Source organism: Artibeus jamaicensis, unplaced genomic scaffold (assembly GCF_021234435.1).
Source record: "Artibeus jamaicensis isolate MK-2021 breed Jamaican fruit bat unplaced genomic scaffold, CSHL_Jam_final contig_659, whole genome shotgun sequence".
NCBI classification, from domain to species: Eukaryota; Metazoa; Chordata; class Mammalia; order Chiroptera; family Phyllostomidae; genus Artibeus; species Artibeus jamaicensis.
Window position 1 is genome coordinate 410,233 of NW_026521916.1, and position 15,226 is coordinate 425,458.

A 15,226-nucleotide genomic window follows, 5' to 3' on the forward strand; every position below is an offset into this window, starting at 1 on the left:
TAAACCATGTGAAGACGTTTGGAATTCACCCCAAAAGCATTAGTCAGATTTGAGTTTTAGAGAGTACTCTAGCAACAGAATGAGAAGAAAAAAGGTTTAGAGAAACTGCAGGGATGGGCCAGAAGACAGACTATGGTGGCCTAAACAATTGTAGCAGCAGTGGATATGGAAAGCATACCAGTTGAACACCTAAGAAAAGTTAAATAACCATTTTGCCCAATGGATGTAGAAAGTTAGGAGAAAAAATAAGGATGACTGTTTCTGGCTCAGTAAGATGGTGAATACCAAATTGCATATGTGGGTTCTTTTTTAGTGATGAGGAGAAAGAGTTTTTCTTAGTGTGGAACATGTTGAATTTGAAATGTGTTGAACACATCCAAATGGAAATGATCAATAAACAGATCATAAGAGGTCTGTCCAGAAGGTATCCAGCCACATGAAAAATAAAGGTATTCATCGAAGATACAAGAAACATTGTACATAGGACAATGATGACTCAGTCTCCTACCAAGTAGGCACCTTGGAACCTCATACTGTTCTCCCAGCATCTCTTCCACTGTTCAAAACACTGCAAAATCCTTTGTTGGAATTGCCATCAGCTGCCCTGTTGTATTTTCCTGAATCTCATTGATGGTCTGAAATCTCTTCCCCTTCAAAGGTGATTTTAGTGTTGGGAAAAGCCAGAAGTTGCAGGGTGCCACATCGGGGCTAACAGAGGGGCTGAGTCACTTGGGTGATTTGATGTTTTGCCAAAGAACTCTGCACAGGACATGATGCATTAGCTGGTGCATTGTCGTGATGAAACTGCCAATCACCAGCTGCCCATAGCTGTGGCCATTTTTGTTGCACTGAATCTCTCAGTTGACAAAGAATGTTGAAGTAGTACTCCTTACTTATTGTTTGGCTTGGAGGGGTGTACTCATGATGGACAATACCTTCCCAATCAGAAATACACAGTTAACATGGTCTTAATCTTGCTGGAACTTTGCCACACCTTCCTTTGGGAGTGGAGAACCAAGTCACTTTATTTGACGACTGGGCCTTCCATTTCTGGATCATAGCCACAAACTCATGATTCATCTCCGGGTATGGCCTTAAGGAAATCCGATTCATTGGTAGTTGTTCAAATCAAGTCTTTAGCAACCCCAGCATCATGTTTCTTCTGCTGTGGTAGCAGAAGCCGTGGAACGCATTTTGCCACAACACCTCTTGTGCCAAAATCTTGCATCAAAATCTTGGACACAGTTTTTGGAATCCCTGGATCATCTTCTAGTTCTTGCACTGTCAGTTGCCAATCTTTGTCGATTGCAGCCCATAGACGTTCAACATTCTCAGGTGTTCTGCTCATTGCAGGCCTTCTAGAACATGGATCACTTTCAACAGATTTTCAACCACCTTAGAAGTGTTTGTGCCACATTTATTTGTGCTGCACTCATTGCATTGTCCCTGAAAGCCTTCTAAATCATCTGAATAGTTTCTGTGAAGGAATGTTTAAGCTTAATGCAGAATTTGATGTAGATCCATTGCTCTACTTGTTCAGTAATTATGAATGCAAGGGCCATACAAGACACATGCTCACTCAACAGCATCTACCACCCCCACTTACTAGAACAGTAAAATTGTCATTGTTCATGCACAGGCATTCCAGTCCACTCTCTTGGCTGCCAGGTTATGTCCATGTTGCCCAAACCACTTGTCATATTAAAATTGGCAGGACTCTTTCTGGACTGACGTAGTATATTCATTTGGCTTTGGAATACCACCTTAATAGAACTTTTTATAGTGATGTAAATGTCCTGTATTTGTTCTGTATAATATAATGGCCACTCTACCAAACAGCTTTTAAGCATTTTGAAATATGGCTAGTGACCTTAAGATGCTGAATCTTTATTTAATTTAAATTAGGTATTTATGTGGTTAATAGCTAGCATATTGAGCAGCACAAGCTTGGGGTTTAGAGTCAATGGCACAAATGATAAAATTTGATGAGTCAGATCAGATTAGCTCAGTGATTTTCACCTTTTTCATCTCATGGCACACATAAATTACTAAAATTCTGCAATATACCAAAAATATATATTTTTTGCCAATCTGACATAAATAAAAGTATGATTTTGATTTATTCACACCAGATGGCTATTGTTGTGTTGGCTGTCATCTTTTATTTGGAAATCAAAGGGAAGAGGTCAGTACCATGGACTAGTCGGGTAGTGCATGTTTTAAAAATTCTTGTGTCACCAGTTGAAAATCACCGTTAGTCTAATGGAAATTAGAGTTGGTTTTATGTTTACCTTGGAAGTAAGATTTATCCAAAGAACCCCATTATTTGACTATAACAGCACTATCAATTTTCTTACATACATTAAACCAACTGTGAATTTTTAACTTCTAAGCACTCTCTGTACCTTAAATTCATTTACTATAGACTTGCATAGTTCTTACACCAATCATAAATATTTCCCCAGAATCAAATGTGTGTGTGTGGATGGGTGAGAAGGGAAGGCTCTTGGTCCCACAATTTCAGTATTTGTTGAACAAAATCAATCATTCCTTGCAATGTTTTGAGTCATAGCCCGTCTCATCTTTCCAGATTGCTTTTAGGCAATCTACAATTCTCTGTGGCAAAAACATGTGAAATGCTAATCTCCAGTGAATATTACCTTGTATAGCAAAAAATGATTAAATCAAGGATATCAAAGGTTTTATTCTGGATTATCTGGATTTGCCCCACATGTACCCCTATAAGAGAAAGGTAGAGATTTCAGACACTCAGAGGAGAAGACAATGAATGTGAAAACTGTGGAGTGATGCCATCATACACTAAGGGATGTCAGGCAGGAAACAGATTCTCCCCTAGAACCTCCAAAGGGGGAATGACCCTGCTGACACCTTGATTGTATCTCATTGAAACTTATTTTGGACTTCAGAACTGTGAGAGAATAAATTTCTGTTGTTTTAAGCCATCATTTGTGGTAATTTATTAGTGCAGCCAGACAACTAATTCAGGTGGTCAGAAACAGTTTTCAGTAAAGACAAATGCTTTACAGTACTGATAGTCTAATAGACCAATTCCTTTTTGTTTTACGAAACTACATAAGTAGGGCAGATTATTCTCTAAGAATGGATTCTCTTGCAAAATGCATGGTTTTAAATTTTGTTTATATTAATTTGTTCATAATATAACCTTGTGCGAAAATACTGAAATTTTCATTTGGTCCTTGCAATAATATATTCCACAGATAATTCCCAAAGCTGGATAAATGTTACATGTATTTTAAAAAATCTGAAGATGACTCCATTAGACATTTTACCTGTTAATTCTAATTTTAATGTTTGCATAATTTGCCTAGATTATTATTTAGTGCATATCCTACTGTCAATACAATGGCGGGTGCATGAAGGCAGGAACTTCAAGTACTGCTGTCCCCTACCATTGTGCCTGGCACAGTTAATAAATATTTGTTGAATAAATGTGTGATCTCTCTATTAATTCCTTTTCTTGTTACTTTCAAACATCAAAATAGATTCTTTCTTTGAAAGAATTCATGTAGAACATCAATACATAGACAAAAGGTCTACTCTACTAAGTATTAGTGAGGAATGTGAAATCCTGCTTACCTGAATGTAACTTATTACACATTAACATTGTAGTATATTCTACACTGTTATAATAGTCATGGGGGAAAAAAACCCTTCTACATTTAGAATTCAGAAAACAATGTTCTTGGAGGAAAACACAGTTTATACCTAGGGTGAATTTACAGTTTGGGAGGTTTTTGGCCTTCTGCTCATGAAATGGAAACTAGTATAATAATGTCCGAGTAACAGAATCAACAGTATCAATTTCTTTAGGAACATAACAGGTACAAAGGTTATTAAGAAGTTATATTAGAAATCTGTTTCCGGGCTTATCCAGTGAGTAGGGGTATACAGATTGCAGCAGTTTTGGAATCCGGCTGATGAGTTCAAATCCTGGACTGTCAACCACTGTATAATCAAGTAAATCTCACATACAATAAGTTGATAATCCTAGTATCTACAATGGTTGTTTGTGAGGATTAAGAATAGGATGCGACACTGTAAAAACATAGTAAGTGGTAGTTATTAACCAGACTAAATGTCAAAGTTCCCTTGACCTATTTCTCCTTTCTCCTAATATCTTAGTGTTTAAATTACTCCTTTACATTAAGTCCTTCACTTCAGGCTAATACAACATTGGTACAGGGTGTCAAACCTGCAGCCCGCATGCTGCCTAGGATGGCTATGAATGCGGCCCAACACAAAATTGTAAATTTACTTAGAACATTATAGGATGTTTTTGTTTTTGTTACTGTTTGTGTATTTAATGTGTGGCCCAAGACAACTCTTCTTCCAGTGTGGCCCAGAGATGCCAAAAGGTTGGACACCTCTGGTAGAGTATATGGAAAAATGGCAAGGAACAGACCAAAGATGCAGTTTTGAGTAAATTTCCGTATTTTAAAATGTGAGTGATACTAATTTGTATTCTTTCTGCATCTCAGAGTTGGTATGGTCAAGTAAGAGAGTAAATGCTACATGGGTGTTGATCACCACTTGCCTATCTGCTGCTTCTCAACCCTCACCCATGCAACTCATTTCAAATGGGTATGCTTGATGAGGACTCATTTTCTTGTTCCCCAATCCAGTAGGCATACTAGGCACTTTGTGGGCCCAAGCCTCATTCTATCTGCTAGGTTTCATTTAGAAATTTTAATCCTAATCCTAATTATTTTAGTACATTTAAACCAGCAGTTTAAGTTTTTAGTCACACTCATCAGTTACTATGTTCTTCAAGAACATAGAACAGAATAAACAAAAGTTATCCAAACTGTACAGGGAATTCTCTTAAAAGTGGGAATAAAACATTCAACCGATGACAGCTGTGTTTACTATATCAAGGTTTAATTCCAATGTTGATCTCACCCAGATTCATGGCTTTTAACAACATCGGTGAAGATGACTCAGTTTTGTCCTCCAACCCAGACCTCTCCTACAAATATCAAATTTATATATGCCAACTGCCTACCTGACATCTCTAGTTGGATATCTAATGGAGACTTCCAATAGTCCAAAACTGAGCTTCCCTCAAACTCATTCCTCCCACAGTGTTTTCCAACTGTGGCCAGTTGCTCAGGCCAAATACCTTGGAGTCATCCTTAAATCATAGTTTTCTCATGTTCCTCACTTAACTCAGTAAATTTTACTGGGTCAAATTTTAAAATATAAACAAAATCCAACTACTTACCACTATTGTCTCTCACTTCGATTATTACACTTTGCAACCTAACGGCTCCCCTTGCAGTCTGTCTGAACACCAAAAACAGAATCAGCCTATTAAGATCCCATGATTCCTTTACTCCAAACTCTTTCTCAAGTAGAGAAAAACCCAAAGTCCTCAACATCACCTCCCATCACCACCCCTCTACAAGCAGGCTCCCCAGTACTTCCTTACCCGCTGACTATCCTCTTTCCTGCTGCAGTAGCCACACTGCTGTTCCTTTAGTAAGCCAGGCACTCTCACCTCAGAATCTCTGTCCCTATTTTCCCTGCCTGCAATGCTTTCCTCCCAATCCCAAGTCTCTGATCAAATGGAATCACCTTCCTTTCCCACCCTCCACTCCATCCTGGCACTGCTTCTCCCCGTTCCTTGAATTACTTTCCCCCTTATGCCATAATGCCATTTAAATCTTGTTAATTTTGTTTTTAATTACCTAATAAGATTACAAACTCCATGAGGGCAAGTATTTTTTCACTGCTGCAGGACTGAAAATAGTCCCAAGCAGAGTAATCATTTGATAAACAATTGTTGAAAAAAAAATAGATAAAAGTCTTCACTCCTACTTCCATGTCCCCCTTAGCTGAATGCTTTAAAAAAAATCTCCACCCGGGACATGCTTATTGACCTTAGAGAGAGAGGGGAAGGGAGGGAGAAAGGGAGAGAAACAATGTGAGAGAAAACAGATTGGCTGCCTCTCAAACATGCCTTGACCAAACCACAGCCTAGGAATGTGCTCTGACTGGGAATCAAACCTACAACCCTTTGGTTTACTGGATGACACCCCAACCAACTGAGCCACACTGGCTTGGTCTAAAGAATACTTTTAATTAAAGCCCACAACAGTTCTTGGGGTAAAAATAAAAGCAAAAGACGACTAGACATTAGTTTGTCAACATGTAATGCCCTGGGTTTATTTTGTGAGAATTCTATCACAATTTTTCCAGGTGGGATTAAAAACCTTAAGGATAATGTATGCCATTGGACTGGGCATTCAGACTTCGGTACTGACAAAGCACTGGTAGTAGTCTGTTAAGTACCATTCTCTTCACAGAAGAGAGGTCAAATATTTCCAAAGGAAGGCACCCGATATTTGTGGTTCTGGCCTTGTAGCCTTCTGGAGAATCTTAAAAGGAAAAAAGCTGGCTGGCTGTTTTTAGAAACTGGAATGATGATACACGTACAGCAATTACTGCATTCTTTTCCCTTATATCCTTTTTGTAAGAACAAGTAAAGAATGAAGTCTTTAAACAATTCAACAATAAAAAAGTACAATTTCTTTTGTGCTAAAAAAAAAGGGCAAGACAACATAAACTCCAGTTGTAAGGACTCCATTTGCATACTTGATTTAACACTTTTTGGTGTTGAAGGAAATGGGACTACTGGGCTGTTTGTAGAGCAGCAACATAACATTAGTGCTTTAAGTACCAGAAACTGCCCATAGCTTTGTGGGCAAGTGGGGAAGGGAAGATTCAAGAGACTTCATTTTTAGCTTGTTACTTATCCTAATGATAGTAGACAAGGATGATCCCCATAATAGTACATTCCCCATTTTTTGTTTTTTTAAACACTGATGCCTTTTTTTTTTTGTAAAATTCTGTATGTATGTCACCATTTTTTTTTTTTTCACACGATACACAGAGAACTCAGGGACTCAGAGGGGAACCAAGTTATGTTATACCATTTACAAAATACCAAGGAGTCCACAGCTACCTAACACATTTACTACAGCACAGGAACCAATGAAGGTACAGTGTACAAAAAACTGTAAACACGGCACAATAAATAGATAAAACAGCAGGTTCCGCACCATGCACATGATGTGATGACACTTCATCTCTATACAATCTCACATCTTACACTCTTTGTTGCAAGTTATTTCCCTCCCACCCCCCACCCCCAAGTGCAAAGCATCACAAATGAACATTTCTGTATTCAAGTAACATATATACAAGGGTATTACAAATATGTGGTACTGTACAGATAATTGCTGTATTCTTAATTTACAGATGTGATTTTTCCTATTAACAGTAAGAAAAGAAAAATTGAAGCATGAGAGATGAGCATTGCTGTCAAGTCCCTACAGCTGCACAGAAATTCATGTGCTGCATCTCATCATCCCCTGCATTCAGAATGCTCCTGATGCATAGCACCTAATCAAGTCCCAGGCTGCAGTCCCACTCCTGAGAAAGCTACGTCACCTCCATTGCGACTGTCTTGTCTGCTATGTTGTTTAGTGCTGGCTTTTCTGATTCATGATTTTCCCTGTTGAAATAAAGTTCAATAAATTACTTTTCTGCAACAAATCTAACAAATATAAATCAAACAAACCAAGACCATTTTTCCAATAAAAAGTTTAAATATTTTTAATAATAGAAAGAAATTTGACTCTTTTGGGACAAGATAGCAAGTAGAGAAATATAAACTTTTAATTTATTATCAGAAATACAAAACCACAAGTCAAACTTGTAAATTCCATGATCAATTATATTACCAACAGAACTGTATGTATGAAACCATACCACTCAAGCAACCTAGATATTAAAAACACAAAGAATTCCCAAGTTTTAGTTTTTTGGTTTAAATTTCTTCCTCTATTAAATCTTTCACAAGAGTTTAAAAAAGGAACATACATGTTAGGACCTCAAAGCTTTTATTTACAGAGTAGAGCAGGACAGGAGCTGGGAGTCAGAAGACCAGGGTCTTAGTAGTTCCAGTACCCAGACTGCTCATTGTACTTTGTCAACTAACTTCTATGGATCTGTTGCCTAGCTTTAAAACAAATGGACTGAAATAAGCTATATAAGAAGTTTTCCATATACTGCAACACATGGAACACATGGAACACATGATTATATAATTCTATAGTGACAAAAGCCACGTAGCGTATATTTAAGAACTATATAATTGATTGACTAGCTGTGACTAGACCCAGGGTACTAACAAGAATGGATTAGTATTGAGCAGACAATAACTATTAAGTTCAGAAGCAGACAGGGATGCATGGGTTTAGAAACTAAAGGCTATAGCTTGTTGCTAATAAACCCTGCTTCTCCTTCCAGGCCACTGCCAGCTGAGGAAGTCTAAGTATCAGTCTGGCCTCTTCCTACCATTCTAACTTCAACTACATACCTTCCCAAACTACTAGAAAGACTAGTTTACTTGTAAACCTCTCAATATACTTATATTTCCAGAACTCTCAGTCTTCCTCTTCTCTGCCCAACCAAGATAAAATCTAATTTTATTATGTAGAACGTTACCACAACACTCCTGGTATGAAAAGATGTCTCCTTATATTGAAATTATAGCCATAATCTATATAATAAGCTTGACGAGCATATGCTTTGTGATACTTCTAGAAATATTTTCACCTATTATTTGCAGTAAACTTTATTTAACTTTCCGCTTTTATGCTTGCCTTCTAACTACACTGAAAACTTCTTGTCTTTCTTTTTGTTTTCCCATAGTATTCTGTAGACAGGAGGACTTTATTTTTTTAATTTTTAAAATATATTTTATTAATTATGCCATTATAGTTGTTCTATTCCCCTTCATTCCCCTCCACCCTGCACACCCCTCCCCCACCATTCCCCCCTTTAGTTTATGACGTGTCTCAAGTTTAGATTCTATATTTCCCATACTAATCTTGCCCTCCCCTATCTATTTTCTACCTACCATCTATGCTACTTATTTTCTGTACCTTCTCCCCCCTTCTCCTTCTCCCACTCCCCTGTTGCTAACCCTCCATGTGATCTTCATTTCTATGGTTCTGCTCCTGATCTAGCTGTCCTCTTAGTCTGCTTTTGTTTTAGGTGTGGTTGTTAATAACTGTGACTTTGCTGTCCTTTCACTGCTCATATTTTTTATCTTCTTTTTCTTAGGTAAGTCCCTTTAATATTTCATATAATAAGGGCTTGGTGATGATGAACTTCTGGAATTTGATCTTATCTGAGAAGTACTTTATCTGCCCTTCCATTCTAAATGAAAGCTTTGCTGGATAGATCAATCTTGGATGTAGGTCTTTGGATTTCATGACTTGGAATACTTCTTTCCAGCCCCTTCTTGCCTGTAAGGTCTCTTTTGAGAAATCCACTGACGGTCTGATGGGCACTCCTTTGTACGTGACTGTCCCCTTATCTCTTGCTGCTTCTAGGATTCTCTCTTTCATTTTGATCTTGGTTAATGTAATGATGATGTGCCTTGGTGTGTTCCTTCTTGGGTCCAACTTCTTTGGGACTCTGAGCTTCCTGGATTTCTTGGAAGTCTATTTCCTTTGTCAGATTGGGGAAGTTCTCCTTCATTATTTGTTCAAATAAGTTTTCCACTTGTGGCTGTTCCTTTTCCCCTTCTGGTACCCCTATAATTTGGATGTTGGAACGTTTAAAGATGTCCTGGAGGTTCCTAAGCCTCTCCTCATTTTTTTGAATTCTTATTTCTTCATCCTTTTCTATTTGGTCATTTTTTTCCTCCTTCTGGTCCACTCCTTTGATTTGAGTCCCAGTGTCCTTTCCATTACTATTGGTTTCCTGTGTATTTCCATTCATTTCACTTAGTTTAGCCTTCATATGTTCCTCTAATTTGTGACTAAACTCAACCAGTTCTGTGAGCATCCTGATCACCAGTGTTTTAACTGTGCATCTGAAAGTTTGGCTATTTCTTCATCGCTTAGATTTATTGGCTCTGGGGCTCTGAGTTGTTCTTGAGCCATGTTTTGATCTGTTTGTGCCTGTTACATATGAGGAGTGGAGCTTAGTTGTTCACCAGGGTGGGGCCACCCAGATCACTGGTTTGTGACGCTGTATGTGGGGGCAGGGTCAGAGAGGGACAATGGCAGTTCCCTCTGCTGGTTCCCACCTCTGGGTCCTGCAAGGTCTGTCTCACCACCTGCTCCTAGCAGGAGGACTTTAATTACCATTAATACTTAAAACAAAATACAGATTGAGCAAAGATTCTAAACAGTCTATTGAAACCCAAGAAGACAAGTTAGTACAGAAAACAATGGCTTGATTAAAAGTTGACCTGGCATGAATACTGTAGGCCTTTACATTATTAACAGCAGCTTAGCACAGTAGCCATGTGAGTTCTATCAGTTCTGTCTACACAAAAGCAGTGGGAGAAATCATAGACAAATAAGAATTCAAACAAGAACCCCTCCATTCAGAGGTAGAGGCGTAAGAACATTATAAGCTATTGTCACAGTAAGAAAGTGATGCCCAAATTACAACTTATATATGGCATGCATTCACTATACCATTTAGTCCAAATTTTCAACAATACTTAATTGCATTTATCTGTTTAGTTCTTGAATAAGTAAGAAATTCTCATCTATACATTTTTAATGTATATAAAGAAAAGTGTAAAAAACACAAAGCAATAAGTAGAGAGCAATGCTAGAGACTTTAAGGTAGAATTCATTTTTCAAACATTTTAATCTTAAAATGACTGCTCACCTTGGGGCTGAATCTACAGAGGATGAAGATGAAACCTTGGAAACTTGACAGTTTGCTGTGGCAGCCAGTTTTAAGGCAGACGATGGAACAGCACTTAAAGTCCTGGGTATGTGCCGTGCATTTATGGGGGCAATAGAGTTTACAGCGGCGACTGATGAAGGGACAGTTAATCGAATGTTGTTCCCAATCAGAACCTGAGTTGTTGCAGAATTGGCAGCAGTTACTGGATGACTCAGTGCACTGTGGGAACTTGAAGTCTGTGTCATGTTTGAAGGCTGTAACAAAGTTGAACCTGCTGCTGATGGACTCATATGTACTGGTGCTGTTGGTGTAGTACTACTGAGGTGTAAGCCCTTATATACTCCTAGAGAGAAAGAGAAAAACATCTAAACAATGTGCAACTTGGCTGTTTATTAGAGGTATGTGTTACAAATCTTATCAAAACCACTCAAATGTCTTTATCCTTACCTGAGGCTGGAAGGACACCATTCACCCCAATCCCAAGCACCACATCCTCCTTCAGCTTGAATCCCATCAGTTGTTCTGATGTCACCAAAGCAGAAGCAGCAAATTGAGCACTAGCAGAATCCAAAGTTTTGGAAACAAAACCCTAAAAATAAAAATTAATCTATTCAGCATTACTTAGTTTGAAATTAATATAATATTACAGCTACACAGGTATAGCAAAATCAGTTGAATATAGTCAAAAGTGGCAAAACACTAAAATACTGGGTTGGCCAAAAGTTCGTTTGGTTTTTCCTCCCAGAAGATGGCTCTAGTAGTGCATAGCTGTCTTTAACTTCATTGAAACAATTTTGTGAAGGCTGTATTGTGACAGCCGTCATATCAGCATGAATTTAAAAAATAAACACTAAAATTGGTGTATTTCTGTGTGGTCATTTTAATATTCAAGATGGAAGGAAATATGCAACATTTGAGGCATATTATGCTTTATTATTTCAAGGAAGGTAAAAACATAATTGAAACACAGAAAAAGATTTGTGCCATTCATGGAATAGGTGCTGTGACCAAGTGAACATGTCAAAGGTGGTTTGCAAAGTTTCATGCTGGAGATTTCTTGCTGGATGATGCTCCATGGTTGGGTAGATCTGTTGAAGTGGACAGCAATCAAATCAAGACATTATTTGAGATCAGTGCCATAATATGTGGGAGATAGCTGCCATACTCAAAATATCTAAATCACTAAAGTTATTGCTAAAAATGAAAAATGTGTTTTTTATTTTATGGAAAAAACTATTATGAACTTTTTGGCCATCAAATTTCTTTCTTGTGATAAGTTATAAATTGGAGAAATGTTTAAGTAATCTTATAACTCAAGTGTTATAAATTTTGATCTTCATATGTGACAGGACAGGTTAGTTACCAAAATCAACCTCCTATAGTATGGAAACAATAAACCTCCAACATAAAATGCTGAACAAGAAATAAGTTTGTAAAACATCTCAAGTACGTGTAATGAATAAATGAGTATGTAAACATCTTTCACTTAATTTACCATATATACACACATAATCAAATGTACCTTTGGGATAGTAAGATACCATCCTTTTAGAATGGAAGTAACAAAGTACCAGAACTTAGCCTAGAAATTAAGAAGTCTTTTAAATTTTTTACACAAATTTTTCTTCCAAGATGCTAAGAGGCTCAAATCTCAATTGTTAAGCCTTAAATGTGTTTAAATGGCAAACATTTACTGTGCTTTAGGTTTAAAAGTGAATTTTTCTAAGAGAGGTTATTCTAGTATAATTTTAGATAAATTGTAATACTAATTAAAATAATAAGATAATGAGCTAGGTGAAGGTAGGTGTATATATTAAATACATACATCACAGACTATAAGTCAGACTTGACACAGGGTTTCTGTCTCATTTAACTATGCTTTCTAGTTTCACTTTTTAAAATAGGGAGCAGAGCAATAGCTTCCATACTCACCTGTAATGTTCTTTCTAAACCCTGTATAGAATGGTTATGATGTAGATTCAGGTGAAAGCCACTTTTCTGCTGGTTAGATGAAAGGTTCTATGACAACAGTTGGTAATTAGAGATGAACTCTGGTGGGAAACAATGAGGGATAATCATAAGACAGACAAATCCCTCACCTGTGAAGTGTTGGTGGAGGAATTACTATTTGCTTGCTGTTGCTGAATTTGTGCAAGCTGCTGTTTCTGCATTAGTGCCAGTTGTTGTTGATGTTGCTGGTATTGTTCGGCTGTAAATGCTGAACATAAGATGAGGGAACATTTTATAAAAATGAACAATATCAGACACATCTTACAATACCAAAATTCCAGCATTAAAAAATTGTGCAAAATTAAAAGCATTTGACAAAAGCTCATGGTCCTGCCAAAGATCACCTTCAAATGAAAACTTAAGCATTTTTACAACTACATTTAATAAAAGTGGCTTAAGTCTAAAGAAAAAAACAATATTAAACTTCTTGAGTTAAACACAGGAAAGAGAACTGCTCACTTCCCAAGTTGTGTAAAAAGGTAATACCAGCTTTTTAAAAAATCTAAATATTTGAAATTTAACTTTGCACTAAGCTTGAGAAGATATTGATAATTATCATTTGATTTTAGTTTACTTATATTACTGTGCCAATGCATTCAGATTATCCCTAACATAGTAGTAACTGTTCTACATATTTTCTGATTTTAGTCATTGTAAATGTTTCCTCTATATGAAACAAAAGGTTTGGTTTATTACCTTTTTTTTTTTTAAAGAACCCATCCTTTTAGTTTAACAGGAAGAAAGAGGCTCCACATGTTAAGATTAATTCATTTTCCCCACCCAATTAACCCACCTGGAAAAAATCCAGTCAATAAGAACGAAGTTGTTTATGTTGATTTACTGTACAGAATGATGTCTGAGGAAAGACACTGTGTTATGCTACTTATGTTTGTCTATGGAGAGCTCAGTTCTAAAAAAAACAAACAAAAAAATGTTCATTTATTACCCCCAAGAGTGTGTTCAGTTTTAAAAAGGAAACCTTTTTCTTTTTTTAGTTTGCCAATTAAAAAAAAAAAGCACACACAATCACAACATCTGACCTTAAAGGCTTCTTTAAGAAGCTGTGATGTTTGAGTAAGAATTATTGCAAAACAAAACAAACAAAAAAAAGGGTTATCATGTATCCCTGGGTACCAGGGAATCTATAAATCATGATACTTTCTGCAATCTCAAATTTAATGTTTTAAAAATACTGCCAACCTAATTTGTTGTCGTTAACTGCATTTTGATAATTTATTTAGAATATCACTTTATCAAATTTTGTAATTTTCACCTACAAGTCCTGAAGAATCTTCACCTACCAGTATAAGTTTCCAACTTGTACAACTACAAAATGTTTAGGCAGAAATTCTACCGTATCTTGAATGACTCAGAATATTGTGAAAGAAGTTATTGGTATGTATATGGACTCTTATACTTGAGTTGAACTATGTTTTCGGGCTACAGGAGCAAAAAAAAAAAATCTCTTGTTGGGAAAATTCTATTGGTATTTAGAATTTTCTGTTTTACAAGTCTATTTAGTGGATATCTGTCCTTCGATGAGTTTCTTTTTCTATGTTTGGAATCCTCAGAGCTGATTTCTATAGGGAAAATTTTTATTGATAATAGGATAATCCCTGACTATTGAAATAAAAAAGTAACTTTCTGTCAACATGACCATTCCATAAAACAGAAATGCGTTGAATCAAAACTTGAAGAAAATCTACAAAAATTTATTCTGTTCCGAATGCTTATTATTAACATAATATTTCTCTTTGTTTAAAAAATACATAAAAAGCAATTGTTTAAGCCTTAGGATCCTTAACTTACTAGTTTTGCTAACTTTTTTTTGAGATTTACATTTTAAAATTTTTCCACATTTCAGTGAGTTGCCTCATAGGGAATGCTCAGTAAATTTTTATGAAAGGGACTATTTCTGGAAGGTCAGGTCATTACAGATTTGGGAAATCAATAATTTAGCATTCACTGAAGACCTATGTGTAAAACTCCAGTTATGTGAATGGAAATATTCTTTCCTGATGTTTTCGTGTGCATATTTTTCCCTTTGTTCAACGTCTATTTTTTCCTCACCTGTATTTATTTATTTACTTATTTTATTTTTTGAAAAATATTTTATTTACCTATTTCCAGAGAGGGGAAAGGAGGGAGAAAGAGAGTGAAAGAACATCAATATGTGGTTGTCTCTTGCATGCCCCCAACTGGGGACCTGGCCCATAACCCAGGTACGTGCCCTGACTGGGAAACAAACCAGCGACTCTTTGGTTTGCAGGCCAGCACTCAATCCACTAAGCCACACCAGCCAGGGCCATAGTTTTAAAAATAATTAAAAAGTTTTTCAATTACAGTTGACATTCAACATCATATTAGTTTTAGGTGCTCAGGTCAGTGGCTAGAGATTTATGGTTGTGTTTTTTAATAAAATATTTAGCAATAATAAGTAGGAAACTGATAT

General features: G+C 36.6%; 1 protein-coding gene across 5 annotated transcripts in view; it reads right to left on the reverse strand.

The window, feature by feature from the left end:
• Positions 1–6,177: 6,177 nt before the first annotated feature.
• Positions 6,178–15,226, reverse strand: part of EPC1 (enhancer of polycomb homolog 1) — a 135,601-nt gene continuing 126,552 nt past the window's right edge. For 3 of the 5 annotated variants that reach the window (XM_037131192.2, XM_037131190.2, XM_037131193.2), the window contains 5 exons: positions 12,864–12,982; positions 12,697–12,783; positions 11,212–11,353; positions 10,744–11,107; positions 6,178–7,558 (listed from right to left, as the gene is read on the reverse strand). In XM_037131192.2, the coding sequence (XP_036987087.2) occupies positions 7,486–7,558; positions 10,744–11,107; positions 11,212–11,353; positions 12,697–12,783; positions 12,864–12,982 (785 nt within the window). In that variant the 3' untranslated portion in view covers positions 6,178–7,485. Of the gene's footprint in view, positions 7,559–10,743; positions 11,108–11,211; positions 11,354–12,696; positions 12,816–12,863; positions 12,983–15,226 lie in introns of those variants that run through there. The other 2 variants (XM_053670978.1, XM_037131194.2) reach the window with 2 other exon arrangements.